The following is an 18,378-nucleotide window of genomic DNA, read 5'->3' as shown; positions in this document are numbered from 1 at the left end:
ATATCAGCAGCCTCGGGGACAGAAACACAGAAGGTACAACACTGGCAGAAGGGCTTCTGCTTATGTTTGAGCATAAGCACAGAAAAACAAACCATTTAATGTGTTTTTTGCAGACAGATTTGTTGCTGTAAGACACATTGATTCAGAATAAAATAAGCTGCTGCCAAACTCCTATTAGCTCGGTAAAATCTGAAGGTAAAATCCAAGAAAAGTACATGTCAACTTACTAGAGAGAGCAAGTTACTCTTAACTCTTAATGCATACTTAAGATAACATGGGCCATGTTATGTGCATGGTTGTTCTTCTTCATCATCATCATCATTTTATCATTGAAATGAACATTCATTACACTCAAACTACATTAAAACTCAGTTCTAAAATGTTTCTTGTAATGCAATAAATAGTTTAAAATTTGTCTTAGTCCTTTATATACACATTTTTGTATACGAACTGCAGGAAATAAGGTAAGAAGGGAAAAGATTGAAGAAAAGAAAAGAAATCACATTCTAACTATATGTGAAGCTGTGTTTTCAGTGCATTGACTGGGATGTTTTCTTTCTTTCTATCTTTCTTTCATGTGCGTGTGTGGACATAAAAAAGCACCATCAAGTATTTTACCTGGACTTCCCGAGCATGGTAGGCTATGATGAGCCCCAGCAGGATGACTGTGGACAGGCTGATCAGACACTTCAGGGCCAGTGAATACATGGAGCTCTGCAGAGAGAAAAATGACACACTTATGGTTACAAAAGAAGCAGCACAAATACAGGTTACTGCACATTTCAGAGTGAATTCTGGATGATTCGGTTTTATGTCCAGGGTGTAATGATGGGGAAAATGATGGGAACTGGCACCATCTTGAAAGGGGACTGATTGCTCTGTTTCAAACACTTCCTTTTCCAGACGTGCTCAAAGCCAGTTACTCAAAACCATATACAGTTACTTCTGTTACTTTTCCTTGTCTCTCCTGTTGAAGATGCCTTCATAGCGTGCATGTTGTTGTACTGTTGAGACACACTAGCTGAGCTCTCAGCATTATGTGGTTGTTAGTAGAAAGTCAAATAGTGATGCACATGATAACTTGGTCCATTTGAGTTCATCCAAAACTATTAAAAGTCTCGGATGAGGACCTGTGAGGACCCACAGAGGGACACAGGTTTCACCAGTCGTGCAGAACTTGGCGTAACACTCGTTCTTACAGATGGAAAAATGACAATGAGAAAAAGCAGCAACCAAATAGCTAACGTATTCTGCCGACATCCAAACAGCCGCAGGTACTCTCATGGAGGAAAGCCACCCTTGATTTCGGAGCTGTGAATACATCTTGGCCGCCATGGAGACAACTTTACATCGGCTAGCACTAAAGCTAACAACCGCCTCAGGGAGCGCGACGGAGAAATACAGCAGCTCTCCGGCTGATTTCCCCCCACAACAAAAGAAACAGGCTCACTGAGACCTGAGTAATTTTAACCGCATTTACAATTTCCTAGCAATAAACAGTTACTACCACATCTCTGTGAAAAATGGTGCTGTTGGAGTAACATGTGATTTAAGACATGTACCGCTTTCCCAATGTCACACCCATTGCTGGAAAGACATGCATTTATGCTCAAGCTTTTTATCAAGACATAACTCGGCTTGACGTTTCTTCACTCCCTTTTGGAGCCAGATCCTCCTCTGGATTGCATCTCCTCCAGCGGACAGTACCCTTCCTTGAAGCTCATGGTGACAGTGATGCCACATGAAAGGATCACGCCGTCGTCTTCACGCAGACAGCGAAGAAACAACAAGTGGAGCTTTAGCGAAGTGCAGCTCCTTCGTGTAGGTTAGCAGATTTTTGACTGGCCCGTTGAATGAGAAATCTCTGAATCTCTGCTGTCTGACAACACCGGCTTTGTCCAGGATATCTGAAGCCATGCAGTGATGCTGCCGCGATGATTCAAGTGACACATTTCTCTGACTAATCAGCGCTCCGCAGTGTTTCCACGTCATCTCATCAACCCAGCTCGCTTCGAGCTCTGACAGAGGCGAAACCAAAGAAATACGACATCCTGCAGGCAACTTTTGTCAAATATAAAAACCCAAAGAGTGGAGTTGAGGAGAGCTGAGCCATCCAGGCAGCTAAAGACAGCTGCACAGCCTGAGCACAGATGAAACCCAGTAGCATTTACAAAACAGTTTCAAAGGCGGAACAGAAATGGAATGGTAGTATTCCACCCATCAATATCACTCTGCAGTGGAGCTTTAAGTCCTCTGCTTGTCTGGTTTCATAAGGCTTATAATCAATGCACTGGGGAACTTCCAATCAATACAGCTCATAGCACTTCAGTGGCTTCTTTAACCCCATCACCTCACACACTCAGAGCACCACAACACTTTCCCAAGGTATACACAAACACATTTGTACATGAGTCCATTTACACAGGAAACACACAAGCTGCGTATTGGCTCTCCGAGATGAAATTAAAAAGAAGAAACGTGTTGGATTTATTACTTCCTCAAAGCTCTCTGGTGCCATTTATGAGGGTTTCCCCCCCCCCAGTCACTAAATTTCTGTTTGTGGTGGAAAAGTGTGGTGCAAAAGTGATTTAAAAATTGATATCAGATACCACAAGCTGACAAGAAAGAAAAAAAACCTACAAACACCACCTGACATGCTGTATGTTTGAGCTAATCCATACGAGAACCATGGAACAAGCAGAAAGACTTAATTCTAGTTAAGGTCTCTGACTTAATCACTATTGGGAATCAGTGCACGGGGTATATTAAACTCCGGGTAACTATAGCAACAAGGCTGATGCTTCACACAGGTAACTCTCACTGGAGAAACGTGCTTAAAAGAATATAAGAGCAAAAGTTAACCATTTAGGCCCCGGTGATTTTCTTTCTTTCCCCTGCCTCAGCAATATGGTTCACATGGGGGAAAAAAAAGTAGATAAAATGTCGCTCCTCTTCAGCTTCTCTTACTCATTGCACACATCAAGTTTCTTCATGCATCAAGGAATCAGGAGTCGGGTTAATTTTAGTGGCATTGCCATCCCAGGAGGCAGAGCACAGGCTGGGCTGCAGGGACGTTGTTCTGTCTGTCAGTTGGTCGACCACCTTGGTCCAGGCTGAAACAGCACGACGACTCACATTGATTTGCCATATAGTTCTGAACAAATATAGTGTATGTGGCTCCAAGAGGACTATCTTTCATTCAGAGCCACAATCACATGAGAAGGACCTCTGACTTTCTGTCTACTGTCACTGAGCAAGTTGACATTTTTGGCTCACAATCAGAGGCGATTGGAGAGGCTGAGGAGCGTGATCCCCCTATAGCTGGAGCACACCTCTTTTTAAAATGGGGGAGAACCACCCCGGTCTGCCTGACCGCCACGCAGTGTTGCAGAGACATCTCAGCCAAGACAGTCCCTGCACATCCAGAGACTTAAGGTACTCTGGGCGTATCTCATCCAAACCCGATGCCTTGCCACTGAGGAGCTTACCGACCGCCTCGGTGACCTTAGTTGGGCGTTGATGAGTCCTTCCCTGAGACCTCAGCCTCTGTTTGCTCCATGGAAGACATGGCAACAGGACTGAGGAGGCCCTCGAAGCACTCCTTCCACCATCTGATAATACCCCCAGTCAAGGTCGGCAGCTCCCCACCTCCACTGTAAACAGTGTTGGTGGAAGCCTGCTTTCCCTCCCTCAGGAGTTGGATGGTTTGCCAGAATTTCTTCAAAGCCGACCAATAGTCCTACACCATGGCCTCCCCAAGTCCTCCCAGACCACAGTTGTTGCCTCCACAACCACTCGGGCTGCAGTCCCCCTTATTATTACTATTATGTATTCACTTATTCCCAGGATTTTTATTTCGTGGTACGAGTTAGTTATATTGTATTTCAGACTTTTTTGCATTGATTTGTATTTTGTAAAGCATGAGAATTGGGTGATATGTTATCTTAAAAAATTAAGACAATGGTTAAAAACAATGCTATCCCATTTCTTTTGGCAACATGTAAATCGCCAGTGGAGCAGATGGTGCAAAGCGTTCTGATTGGACAAGGGCCGGACGTGACGTACTTACATCTACTGGAAGTAAACAAAAGCCTGGCGCCGGCCATTTTCCTCTCTTTCTTTCTCGAATAACTTTGATGCTACAGGTAAAAATGTCCACACTTTCATGTGCCCGTCCATCCACCCTTTTCATCATATCCATGTCTTTGATGGCTCCCATTAAATAAATCGTCTTCGGACTGCAGGCCGCCATCTTGAAATGCTGCGTTGTCGCAAGCGCAGAACAACTGGAATAAAGTTAAGGCAGAATAGAAGGCTTACATGTTGAATTTACATATAATCCCACTTCAAAATGAGAATAAAATGGTCATTTTAAAGTGGAATTGCTATGAAATTTAATATTGAACTTCTTCAGAGGTTCTCCCTTCACTCCCACTGCGCAAAGACACGTTGAAACAACGACTTTTTAGGGTCATTTTTGTACGTCCAGTTTTGGTCCACTGAAGGTGCAGACTGTAACGCCAGATGACGTCTTTTTCCCAACGTCTTCGGGAGTATAGCAGCAAAAGTGCAGAAAATTATAAATTAAACTGACCGCACTGTAACCACTGGGTTTGCAGTCTGAGGCTCAGGCATATTCTTTCAGTCATTTCAGCATTTCATTACAGACGGGTGAAACACGGGATTCGATTTCTGTAAATGGGAGGGTGAACACTAGTTTGCAGAAAACTACTCATCCTGAAATACAGTGCAACACACACGAAACAAAGTGGTGGTTTTAAAAATGTTTCTTTTGTGTTTCACCAAAGTTCACAATTTGATGAAATTACGTACTAAATTTAATCGCTTGGGCGGCTCTCTTATTAGACGTAATTCTATCTTTACGAGACAATGAAAACAAACAGACTCCAAGAAAAAGAAATACAAGGCGGGGGTTAACATTCACATAAACACTTTTTCAATGGTAAATTTATAAACGTGTCTGGATGTTGAAATAACGTTTTTCAACTGACATATTTCAGCAAAATTTTTAGAAATCATGATTTTAAAAATACTGACGATTACATATAAATCTAAAAAATGTTGATATTTCAATGTTGAATCCACAGTGAGTTTACAACACAACTTCAATTGTGTGTCATTTAGTGTCAACGTTGTTTTGACGTTGAATTAACGTTTTTCATCAACTGACATTATTTCAACTGAATGTCAACGTTTAAGGTCGGTTGAATGCCAGCTGGGTCATTATGACGTCAAAAAAAGGTCCAATACTGACTTCTGAATCTTGGATCCATTTTGTACGTTCTGCGGACGTCTAGATATGGTCGTTGACTGACCGACCCAAAAATGACCTGATCTGCACTTCTTCCTGACGTCAGATGTTTGGTGGGTTTCCACATATCATCATCATCAGGTCTATTTTCACTGTTTTCAAAGTATTCTGGTTTATGAAAAATATAGTTCCAGCCACACTTGGGAAGACGTATTTCCTGGGGGTGATTTTCGCGTTGGAGGGGGTGAGTGAATTTATTTTTTTCCCCACATCCTTCCCAGGAATAATTACAGCTGAAATTGCCTCCGTTTTTTTTTAATCAGCTTTCGTGTGAAAAAGCAGGAAGTTACTTTTTATGCCAACCTGAATGAAAAACATTAACACCAACTTATGGGCCTCTGTCGGAACCAATACAACGAGAGGAAATTATATTCATCAGCAGAGCTACAACTAATAAGCTCATTAACAGTCTGGCATGGATTGTTGTTCTCTCTGAGTCCCAATTATATCAGCCTGTATTTGGTAACAACTTTGGAAACTGCTGGTGTTAAAAGCCTCTTACACAAGATGTCAGTCATTACTGTTTGTATGCCGCTCATAGATTAACATAAACTCGTTACTTTTGTACAACGATAGCCAAATAATTTTTTTCTCAAGTGACTGGTGAAGATAAGCAGGACTTTTTCTGAGGATTTATGCTGAATTTTGAAGTCTCCGACGGGCCATATCACATCATATTTAGTCTGAAAATTAACCCTCAACAAATAAAATAATCAGCAGGCTGCGGTTTGCTGCTCCGTGCAGCTTCTCTTTTGCTTTTTTTTCCATTTTTCAGTGATTAAAGCCACTGCAATAACCGGATTAAAAAGTACAATAAATGTGTTTCAAAAGCAAGCGAAGCGGAGGTGAATTAAGAGTGAAAGTCATGCTATAAACCTTCAGACGTACCTTGTCTCATCCTAACTACGACAGAACTGATTTGTCAGACTTCCTTGTGATTTTCCAGTTGAAACATTTTGTTGTTAATGTCTGTTTGGATCCACTGATAATAAGAAGGAAATTTCATATAAACCTGTCATACTTGTTTCCCTAACAGCTCAGAACTTTATTTAATTTTAAACTATACATATTATTCCTTTTGCTGCAATAATCCCCCCATACTCCACACCTTCTTTATAATTGGCATCAAGATTGTCAGGAACTGGAGTATAAATGTATTTCCTCTTGAAAATACTTTTTTAGTCTTTCGCTATCGCATAAAAAGAGAAACGGAACAGTAAATGTAGAAATGCCTGGGGTCAATGGAAGGGAGATGAATTGGTGGAGCAGTGGAAGAGGCAGATGATGGGGTGAGACGGAAACACACGATCCATTGTGGCGACCCCTGAAGGGAGGAAAGACCAAGACGGAGATGCTGTCATCAAAAAAAAAAAAGTGTATTAAAAAAGAAGTATGCAGAACTTCAGGATTTGACCCAAGACAGGCGATTCTGTTTTGAAGATTTTTGTTTTTTATCACAAAGCCACATGGATAATCGACTCCAACATCCTGAAACTCCCCGATTCACAGCTCCCACAGAAAGACCTCACATATAACTGCTTTTTATTTTTCTCTGGAGTAAATCACTTGTGTTTTTTTTGTAAATGACAGAAGCCACAAACAAAATTATACAGTCTCTTTCATTTCACGTTTGATTTTTTTAATCTACTTTTCAGAGTAATTTGTTAACTTTTTATTCAGCGTCTGAACGCAAAAGCTTTGACAACCTGTCCAGCATTTGCATAAAAAGAGAGATTGTATAGAGATGCAAATTGTTCCAAAAAAAAGGGAAATTATTTTCACTTATTTTCCGAGCTGCAGAAACAAATCTGGTTGCATTCGGTGTTTTATTCTCTAAAAGCTGTACTCACTCGACTGATTCATTTGTTCATATCAGCTCAAGGACTTTGTTTTGAATTTGCAGAACGAAAACACACAAAACCCCCCCGAAGCACATTCGTTTTCAAGAGATACACAAGGTCCAACGCTGCCTGCAAGAGAAAAGTTGAGCTACCTTCAGACTGCTGCTTCGGATCAGATATGTCAGTGGTTAGGGAGGACGCATTTCAGTATTCAACACCGAACGCCGTCTTAATCTGAGTGTGCACTCAGAGTTTAGACACAATGCTCAGCCCTTTCCTGCACAAAGTCATTAGGCAGAATCCACATTGCATTTTTGGGTTCATGAATATATATTGCAAGTCACCCTTCTGGAAAATAGAGTGTGTGAGAGTGTTATTTTGTTTATTTAGGGTCTGTGTTGATGCTTCATGGTCTTAATGGTATTATTTCAACATTTAACACAAACACACACACACACACACACACACACACGGTCTAATGTGTTAATCCTTGCTGACAACCTCCTTGGTTGAGAATATTATTCCCCGTAATTATCAAAATATAAGAGGACTGTTTGTGCGACTGTCGACCCTTTTCACCCTCGGTATAATGCTCAGAACTGCACAAACACATACGGGCTTACTCACATTTGTTGCTCGTAAAGTGTGGTTATGGGCCACTGCACAACACCGAGAAAATACCGACCGGCTTTGGCTCACATGGTTTCCTCTATCAGCTCGCCCAAAGACCCGAGCTGTCTTCTGGGTCTCTGTTTGCTTGTGCGAGCTTTTCCTGTCTCGGTAACTCTCCTCTCTCTGCTACAACATCTCATTTGTACTCACTGAAGCAAACTCGGAGCAAAGGAAGCCAACACGGTTGTGCTAATGAGAAAAATGCGGGTTTCAGCCTTGGCTTTGAGCAGCATATCCGTTTAAACACAGTCACACTGCTGAGCTGAAATGCGACCGGCCTCCAGTTCACGTCGCCGTCTCTCTACTCTGCATTTACCCCCAGCCATCTGTCCACCATTCAGATTTTTTCACAATTCTGTCCATTACGCAGCGTTTTTGCTTCAGCCTGTTTCCACTTCACTCCTTCCACATTTATGCTGAATAACTCATCTGTGAGGGAGAAATACGTGCCTCCACGCTGCCTTCTGTTCATTTTGGCTTTTTTATACCACAGTCACTGTGAATTCTGGATTCTAATTGGCTGGAAGGAGTACATTAGTTTTCAGTGGCTGCCATCTCTGGTTTAAGTGTTTGCCAGTTTGCATGAATTGCACAGACACTTAAACTGAAAACTGAAATGATAAAGGAAAGTGCGTACAGATGTGGCAGCAGACAGCTGCAGCTCCACCGACAGGACAACAACACACACAGCTACTAACTGCACCTGGTATGATTCTAATGTGTCTTAACTTTTTCCTGTCATGGGATGCTGGAGCAGATCCCAGATCGCACACCTGAAACATGTGACCGGTCCATTACAGGGCAAATGCACATAAACTGACAATCACACACACACACACACACACACACACACACACACACACACACACACACACACACACTCGTATTCAGATAGGCATTCTCTGGAAAACGAAAGAGAACAGTTGCTGGAGATGTGAGAGAGAAATGTCGTCCAATTAAGGTTTGTTCCAAGATTAAATCTGCCCAAACCATCCTGGGATTTATGTGTTCAGCTTGTTTAAATGCCTCAGTTTTTCTCTATAGGTGTAAGTCTGGAACAGACAGGACTGTTCAGCACCTGAACTTAACCACATGTTGAAGGACTGTAAAGAGCTTCTTCTCTGAAAAGCACGACAAGCAGCAGATGTCACTCTGAAGCATATGAACGCTTGTGTGTGTGCACGCTTACGTGCACTGAATGCAATCCCATGCTGTCACACTTGGGAAGTAAAAAAAGGAAGGAAAGGTTCTGTGGATGATAGTAAGGAACTTTTTTTTTTCATTTTCTAAAAAAAACAACGCATTTTAGAGTTTGTTCAACAAATTAGTCAACCTCTTCTCATCTTTATATCTGAGTGTCAGTCTCTCAAAAAAAAAAAACCCCAAAAAACCAACCTGTTATTCCATGTTTGGACTAAACATTTAAACTTTTATCTATGTGTATTCCTCACACTACTTTTTTTTAACTATGTCCTTCCATTTAAAGATGTCGAGCACTGCAACCAAAAGGAAGCAAAATATCATATTATTGAGTTTTCCAGTCTGATCTAATGATGGTAAAGTTATCTGACTGGTGCCAGAGGGCGCCGCCTGTTTGTTTGATGCTACTGAAAAACAAAGAAGCAGATAAAACACCATTTAAACTGATAGTATCACTGGAAGCTAAAACTGTTTGATGCTGCTGGTGTGAAATTTGTTTTTGATTTCATTAAATGTTTAACTTGAACATCAACAAAGAAATCGATGGAAAAATATTGCTTCACATTTTCATTAAGTTGTGTCAAAAGTCATTAAATGCTTTGAAAAATGTGTTTAAAAAATGTATTTAAATACTTGTTCATCACTCTGGAATGACTAAAACCACCCAAGTCAGTGGCAGAGATGACTCAGTCAGATACTCAAATGATTTCGGAACAAATAGCAACTAAAATTTCGGTCTCATAAAATGAGCAGAACATCATTTCGTTATCACATAATTTCTCCCACATTAAAAGAAAAAAAAAAGACATGTCGAATCTGCTTATCAGTGCTCCTGATAAGTCAAATAAAACGATGGGTAGGATGGAGGCGATCTGTAGCTGGAAACTCGAACGGTTACCAGGTTACAAAGTGCCATTTTCCACTCGGAAGCATTCGCACGACAATAACAAATCGCTCACGATCTGATTCCACAAGAATCTGGCTGATAACAGATCGTTTGGTCAACACACGGATGGAATTATGCCTATAAAGTCAATATCACTGATGGATGTTCCTTCAGGCCATTTGGTGAAATGAGTGTTTCTTGCAGCTTTGTAAACACATGCGCTAAGTGAATGAACATGAAGAACATTAAAAAGGTTTTGAGCGACACACTGTCCCAGTCTGATCCCACTGAGGTGTGCATTTCCCACCTGTGAGAGACTTCGGAATGCTCCATATGAGCGATGTAACTGCTCCTGTATGTAATGTGAACTTTGGGGTAAAATCAGTTCTTGTAAAAGCAGAATTCCTTTGGAAAATTTAACACTCAATAATCGTTTACTTTTTTAAACAAACCTAATTAAATGAATATTTAGTGTTTGTTATTGTTATTAACGAAAAGATTACAAGCAGGACGGACAGAAATGTGGCTTAATGTGTGTTATGTAAGTGTTGAGCTGCTCCTTGTTTGTGAGAAGTGCTGAAAACGCCCACACACTCGGGGGTTAATTCAACGCCAGGAGAAACACCAGCGAGTGCAGTTTGACGGGGATTTACCTGCTCCGGTCTTTTCTTGATGAATGATAAAAGACCTACTTTATTTCTATTTTTTTTTTTTTTGTCACAGTGGTGTTGCCCGGCAACCGACAGTGTACCAGCGATCTCAGGTGCAATTATTTGAATAAGTGATAAACGGCTGAATTTCATTTTGTTGCTACAGTTTCAAGGCGCTGTTACTGCGGACTCACTGGCGGCGCTCACAGGGACACCTGCACGGAGGAGAGTCGCCGTTAACGCTGTTAGTAACACCTGCGCTTTAGTGTCTCCGCTGGAAAATGGATGTGCAGGAACGCAAAACTGCTGTTCATTAAGAAACGGCCTGACAGCATCCAGTTCACACTAAAACAACACACTGTAGACTTCACTGTAGACTTCACCTCTCGCGCTTATTTTTCAAGTCTCGGAAAGCGTTTTTATTCATAACGTAAAACTATTCCATTAAAAACTCCCTAGAACAGAAACTGAAGCAGTTATTGATGTGAAAATGTAACAAGCTGGCAGTAAGAGGAAAACTAAATAGTCTAATCTCTGTGGAACGATTGGGAACTTTCTGGTTTATGTATTTTGGTTTCGGTTTCGATGTACGGCCATTTTTCTTCTCAGGTAGACCATAAAATAAGGTTATACATACTGAAGGGCAGGACACACTCTGGAGAGGTCACCACTCCATCATACTGCAATCGTATAGAGACAGACAGCCACACACACTCATATATGGCTAATTTAAGGTCACGATTAACCTCACATGCATGTTTTTTTCACCCAGAGGAAACCAGCAAGATTCTCACTGTGAGGCGAGAGCGCCAACAACCGAGCCGCCAACCAGTTTTATGTCGTTTTAAAAGTTTGCGAGGTGCTCCATCAGGCTCATTCAACCCCGAGGGTCGCATGTCTGACACCCCTGATACGGTGCTTCATGTGGATATGTAGCCCACGGATGTGTGTTTCCTCTTCCTTCTGCACAGCTGGGCTTAAGTGTGTGATTAGTGTGTATTGATCACCGACTTGGTGGAGAGCGTGCAGAGATAATGGGTTTTTGAGCTTCTTTACTTCAATTAGCGAGCAGACGTACGTGCACACCTGTGCACGTGCTCACGCGGACGAGAGTCCCCCCCCCCCCCCTCCCCCCGACTGTCCCCGCCTCACCCTTATTGACACAGACGAGAGGGCAAATACGCGCCGCTCGGCGATACGCGCGCCCCTCTCGCAGCGATAAGTCGCGCGCCACATGTGAATATCAATGAATATAAATGCGGATGTATGTTTGCATGTGCGTGTGCGAGTGTGTTGTAATGAGTTGGCCTTGGGGTTCTCTCCCTGTCACACTGATGCCTCCTCACAATCAGTCTCCAGGGAAACAGGCAGGAGACAGAGGAGCGATGTCACCTTAGCAGGATAAACACACACATGCACTGCATGCGCACACTCGACTTCACATTGACACACACCATTACAGCCATACACACTCCATTAAATCCAGACAAAGGGAGCTGTGAACACACACACACACACACACACACACACACACACACACATATTAGCAGGTGCATCCACCGGTCGTATCATGACAACGCTGAATACATGAAGACATAAAGACACTCATTCCCGACATGAATACACAGAGGAGACAACGCACACTCTGTGACGTGAATGTTTATGTTACCGGTGAGTGATGCAAGTCCTAACACACCCATGTGTACCAACACAGTCACACACGCAGACAGGGGGGAGGCTAACCTTGTTACACTGAAAGAAATGAGCATATTTGTACCTGTTAGTAGCAAGACCTGTGGGATCTACAGTCCCTCAGAAGCCTGTGATCTAGAAGATAAAGGGAGTGTGGAGTGGAGGAGAAGGGAGGAGGTGGGCGAGGAGGGGGGGAGAAGAGGGGGGTGGGAAAGGCGGCACAGAAGTGCTGAGATGGCTGATAGCGCCTTCAGAGAATATGGTGGCAGTTGGCGATTTTAATTCCCCGATCATCCGCACGTACGGTCGGAAAAAGCAGCGCGCAGCCACTACTGTAAGTGGCCGAGCAGAGGAAGGTCCGGATAGGTCTGCCAGTAAATGTCTGCGAGAAATGTCATAGATATATGAGCGAGGGCGGGCGGTGGGGGGAAATGACAGTCGTGCAAGAGGAATGAGGAAGATGTAAGCCTTCTGAGATGGCAATGACCCCCTTGGGGATATGGAGACATATTTAAGACTAGCCAAAGAGGAAACATAAGCATCTCCTGCGAGGGAGAAAAAAGGAAGGTGAGAGTGGCGAGCGAGCCCTGCTGCTGATCAATGGAATCATTGATGCTTGTGGTGAGAAACAGACAGTGAGTGGGTCTGCGCGCTCTCCGCCTCACACGTGTGCTAAGTGTGTGCTAAGCGACAGCGTGACAGGTGAAGCCTACGACAGCTGTGAGTTCCCTCGGAATAGCCGTGGCAGTCTGAGGCGCGGCGAGGAGCGCGGCCCCCGCGTGGGCCCCGGCGGAATGATCTATTGATCTGACAGTCACAGGCCACATGGCGGCGTCCCCAGCGTCCAGCGGCCCTCAGTTATTCTCAGATGGAGACACATGTCGGACTGGGCCCCCCTGTTCCTACTGTAATAAAATCAATAATAGAAGCTTTTTTTAAGAGGAACTGTCTTCACAGCGCTGTTAACATTCTGAGGGGCGGCGGTCCGGGGTCAGCAGCGGCGCTGGCGATGGCGGCGAGGGGTCACACGCCACGCGGAGTTAAAAGCGGCTGACACTTTGAACGGGTACAGTAGAAAAGATAAGTTATGATGGCAATTTAAAAAGCTCGCTTCACTTTCATCTGTGAAGCTTTTTGTGGGAAAAGTCACCATTTTGCCTGAGAGCAAATTAAATTATTTCACATTCATGAATTATTTCATCATCCAATATTCTCGCAGCATAATCCGTCTCAGCCCGACAACTGTGACTAGATATTTACAGTACAGGAATTTACTGCTTAAAGTGCTGACTGCTCTGCGTGACAGCCTTTACTCTGTCCGCAAACCCAACGGAACTTCACGAGATCAGACGCGACTGAAATGATCAGGATGAGAGCAAGCGAATAAAAATCTGAGCCGCAGCGACAGTATGTGACGACAAAAGGCTCGGAGAGTGTTTCTGCACATGAATATACATATGCTTACTCACTTTAGCTCCAGTCACGAATACAGTGTCCTCCGCGGTTAACCTTTTTCCCTTTATCCCTCGTAACACACGGAGAAACACATGCACGCTCCACACAGTCCAACCCGCCCTGTTTAGTTCCATTCTTATTCTTCATCTCTATTTTTGGGAACAAGATATAGCAGCTGGACCTTCAGAAAAAAAAAAAAAAAAAAAAAGAAAGAAAGAAAAAGAAAAGGAAAAAAAAACAGCACGAGCTTTGGTAGAAATACACACACACATACAAACACACAAAAATGGACAGTGACATTTACTAAACACCTACTGTTAAAAGAAGAAAAATAAATACTCAAAGATCCATCCATCCATCCAGAATGGCAGCTCCTTTCATGCACTGACAGTGAAAATCACTCAGACAAATCGTGGTTAAAGTTACATTTCACATGAGATTTTGCATAAAAAGACTTGTTGTTGAGTTAAAGATTAGGATTAGAGTTTTTAGAGGCAGCTATATGTGGAGGTGTTCAGCATGTATGGAATAATCCTGTAACTGTCACACCTGTTAAAATGTGTTTATTTCATCTTTCAGTTTGTCTTCACTTCATTTGCACTACAATAAATTTGAAGAATGTCTTTGAAAAACACAGAGATCTTTCCCGAACATGCACAAGCAGGCAGTGTGTGCTCTCACAGCAGCGCTGACGGCTGTCAATACACAGTCCAGCCACTCAGAAAGGCAGCATCCAGTTTCGATGCGCAGGTTGGTTTGGCATGTGCATGCGGAGGCAGGAGGCACGCGTGTGGGTGTGTGATCATTATCAATAATCAATATACGAAATCATTCAAAGGCGCCCCTCACTTCCAGAGTGTTTTTAAGTGCTGCCTGAACCTCTCCACCTTATTCTGCGCTATCTTCCCCATTCATCGTCCTTTCCGATCTCTCTCTCTCTCTTTCATCCTCATGATGTCGATCCATTTTTCACAACAACCAGCAGGCTTCCATCCACCTCAATTACCTAAGTGAGAGTTTGAGCTGTCTGGTGGGACTTCGGTGTCTGTTGGAAACAAACCAAATGCAGAAGCACGAAAAAAAAGAGAGAGAGGACAATTTATAGTCTGCTTTTGAGTTGAATTTTAAAGCATTGCGAACTGATTCCCTCCTTGAAGCCTGAATTCTTGATTAACTGTGATTTTCGGTTCTTAACAGGATACCGTAATGATCATAGATTAATCAATATCGTAGAAGCTCTGCTAATCACAGTAATCACCTAGCACAAATTCACACGTCAGTCCGTATTGATAGACAGCACGGCCTGTTCGAGATGAGGGCTGCATTGATTGTAACTTAAGAACCTAAATCAGGCTTTTCATTATCGCCTCTCATTTTTTTCTCTCCTTCCACAGACTTTCATTCTCGCCCAGTCGCTTCTCTCTTCCGATCACACTCCCCCAGTTCGACGCCCACTGCAAGAGCAGAGGAGCAGAGGGAGAGAGAAAGGGAGGGGAAAAAAAAAATGAAAGAAAGAAAAGGACTAAAGAGCGCAGGATAAAGAGACAGGCGCGCAGCTGAGATAGAGAAAAGGACGGACAGAGCAAGGGAAAATAAGACAGCCATCTCCTTCGAGAAGCAGAGCAGGCCGGCCGAAAGGAAGGAACGAGACAAGGGGGGACTGCGAGAGAAAGTCAGACTATGAATTTTCATTAATGAAAAAGACACTACTTCTTAAACAATGAATATAATGAGATGGAGACAGTGGCAAAGAGAAAGAGAGAGAGGAGAGAGAGAGAGAGAGAGAAGCAAAGGCACAGCGGGCAGTGCAGACCAGACAGATCCTCCGTGCACTGACAGTAACAGGAAGAAACCGAGTACCGACCGCAGAGACCACAGAGCACCGACCGAACTAGAAGAGGAGAGTGGGAGGGACGCCAGACACACCCAACTGTCTGATTCTAATAGACGACCCGTGATCGTCCGCGCCCATACGATCCCTCATACTCACTCACATGATCAACGATCCATATGTGGAAGAGCGGCTTCCACTTTATTAGCTGCGGAGAAAGACCAAAAAAACCTCCCTGCGTGATGTAACAGACCAGAAGAGGACAGAAGTAACTTCAGGAAGGTGAGCACGAGATGCTCCCAGGATCACCGACACAACCACGCACGTACACACACACAAGTACACAACCAAAATAAACAGACAAAAGCAGCCAGGGGCCAATTCAGCTTATTACACTCCCCATTACACAGACAAATGAGATCCCGGACTCCCACAGATAATCGGTCCCCCCCACCCCCCATGTCCTCTGCATCGTGACATTAAGTCACTCAGAAGCAGCAACGGACGAGCTTGGTCATTAAGTCAACACAACAAGTCAGCAACTGATGAAGGGTTCAGTTCAAAGCCAAAATCAAGCATAAATTCCACAATCGGACACATTTAGGTTTTCACATTCCAGCTACTGGTAAATGAGTACCATGCTACTGCAGCTATCGTTTTGCTTTATCAAGGGAGTGCTCTGGTTGTTTACAACCCCACCTTCAGCTATTTAACAAGAAGAACCTCTGTGGTGTTACTGATCCTCTTCTGGAGATAATACTGAACTATCAGAGTTCACCTTTAACGTTTACAAGCAGCAGAGGTCAAGATATCTGGACTTTTCTTCTTCTGCCGGAGTTCACCAGTACAGGCCACTTCCCATGATGCAACTCATTATTGAACTCTTCCTGTCTGCATCCTGTCTTCTGTTTTCCTAAACTTCATTTTCTAAAGCATGTGCCATTGCATAACCTTCCCTGCATGTGCAGAAATAAGAGCTGATTCTGCCATGTCGGCGTCGGGGTTGGAGAAACTTTGCTAGGTTTCTGGCATTGCATAATTGTGGCAGCACTCACAGTGGATGAGGCCTTGCTCTTTGTGATGTAAATGCATTCGAAAGCGTCAGTTTGTGTCACTGGCTCACATGCTCACCTTGCTGTACACGCCCCAGGACAGCTCCGTCTCGATCACCATGACGACGATGCCAAACATCCCAAAGATGAGGGCGTAGTCGCTCAGCCTCTTCCTTTTCTCGAACAGTGCCCTGCGGTGGCCCAGCTTATAGCCAATGTTTTGGTTCTTCCGTTTGGGGGCCTTGGAGGTGCTGCCCCGGGCGCCGGTGCCCACCGCCCCGACCCCTCCCTGCCGGCTCCCCCGCCCCGACTGCGCCCGCCGGCTCTCCACCAGCGCGTGGTTCTGATGGTAGATGGACATCTGGTTGGACGTGGAGTCGCTGATGTCGTACGCGCTCCTGGGGTACGGCGAGTCTTCTTTGGACGAAATGACGATCTCCGGGGGGCTCTGGGCGGGGGGCTGGTTGGCGGAGGCCTGGGTCATCGCGTAGGTCGGAGGGGGCTCGCGCTGCCGCTCGTGACCCCCGGCGGCCGTCGCCCCCGCAACAGCCGAAACGCCGCCCTCTTTGGTTTCGCTGCTGCTGTCTGACTCGATCAGGTTTCTCCTGGAGGCGCTGAGGCGGCTCAGGGGCTTCATGACTCCACCTGTGTACTTACAGGAGCTCATGGCGATCTCTGTGAAGGGGTTACTGTCCCTGCGGTGGACCAGCGGGCTGGCCTGCCGGTGCTTGCAGCCCCTCTCTCGCTCCCTGTCCCGGTCCCGCTCCCTGTCCCTCTCCCGCTCCATGGAGGGCGAGTGGGAGGCGTAGAAGAGGGCGTTGTAGACTGGGGAGTTGTCCCCGCTCAGGCTGTGCTGTGAACCCAAGCAAGAGGAGAGCGGGGTGCTGGTGGGGTGCAGGGCGTTGGGGATGGGCGGGGGCAGCGGCTGCGCTCCAGAGGAGGACAGGGGCAACTTGGGGAGCGACGTTGGGGGCAGGTTGGGCGTGGCAGGCGACTGGGATGGGGTGCTGCCGTTCAGACGGTCCAGGCTGGATCCTCCCATGTGGTTGGAGTGGTTGGATCCTGGCTGGTTGCCAGCGGTGGCGGGATGTGTGATACTGCCCAGGGGAAGGAGGAAGCGCTGGTCCTCGTCCTCGCTCCCTCCTAGCAGAGCCAAGCTCAGAGAAGGGGGAGGCTCCATAGTCACAGCTCTGGCAACCCGCCTCTCTGTGGTCAAACACACACAGAAAGGAGAAGCACTGTAAGAGGAGACCCGGGAGATAATGATGGATGACGCTGACTCTTTATCATTGTGGTAATAATAAAGGAAATAATAAAGGACAGACAGAAAGAGGGGCTGGAGGGAGCAGAGTGAAGGACAACAGTCAGTTTAAACAAATGAGGGAGAAAACTGAACTCCAAAAAGCTAAAGACATATGACACAGCGGGGCAACCGAGTGAGGAAAAGTGGCCATAATTGGGGAATATATTTATCTTGAGTCACAATTGAGTCAGCTGCCCAGTGTGTGTGTGTGTGTGTGTGAGTGTGTGTGTGTATGTGTGTGTTTCCCAGTGTCTTCTTGTTCTCTCACATCCCACAATGCTCCCAGCAATCTATTCCATAAAATGTCATCTGTGTTACATTCTTGTTAGCCAGGAGGAGGATGGTGCAGATCCTCTGGCTCTACACTGTGGAAACGAGCTCCAGCCCGGAGACCGTGAGGATATTATTCCCACAGTCAGTCACTCAATCCTGAAAGCAGGACAAGTGTTCGAAACCCTCAGTTC

At 44.7% G+C, this 18,378-nt stretch overlaps 1 protein-coding gene across 1 annotated transcript in view; it reads right to left on the bottom strand.

Annotated features, from left to right (window-relative positions):
- The window catches only part of kcnn3 (potassium intermediate/small conductance calcium-activated channel, subfamily N, member 3), a 52,663-nt gene extending 34,872 nt beyond the window's left edge, over positions 1-17,791 (bottom strand). The window contains exons 1-2 of the mRNA XM_030102179.1: positions 16,691-17,791; positions 619-714 (exon numbers count right to left, since the gene is read on the bottom strand). Of these exons, the coding sequence (XP_029958039.1) occupies positions 619-714; positions 16,691-17,791 (1,197 nt within the window). The remainder of the gene's footprint in view (positions 1-618; positions 715-16,690) is intronic.
- Positions 17,792-18,378: the final 587 nt, after the last annotated feature.

Source organism: Salarias fasciatus, chromosome 11, assembly GCF_902148845.1.
Source record: "Salarias fasciatus chromosome 11, fSalaFa1.1, whole genome shotgun sequence".
Taxonomy (NCBI): domain Eukaryota; kingdom Metazoa; phylum Chordata; class Actinopteri; order Blenniiformes; family Blenniidae; genus Salarias; species Salarias fasciatus.
This window is presented reverse-complemented; position numbering and strand designations above follow the sequence as displayed.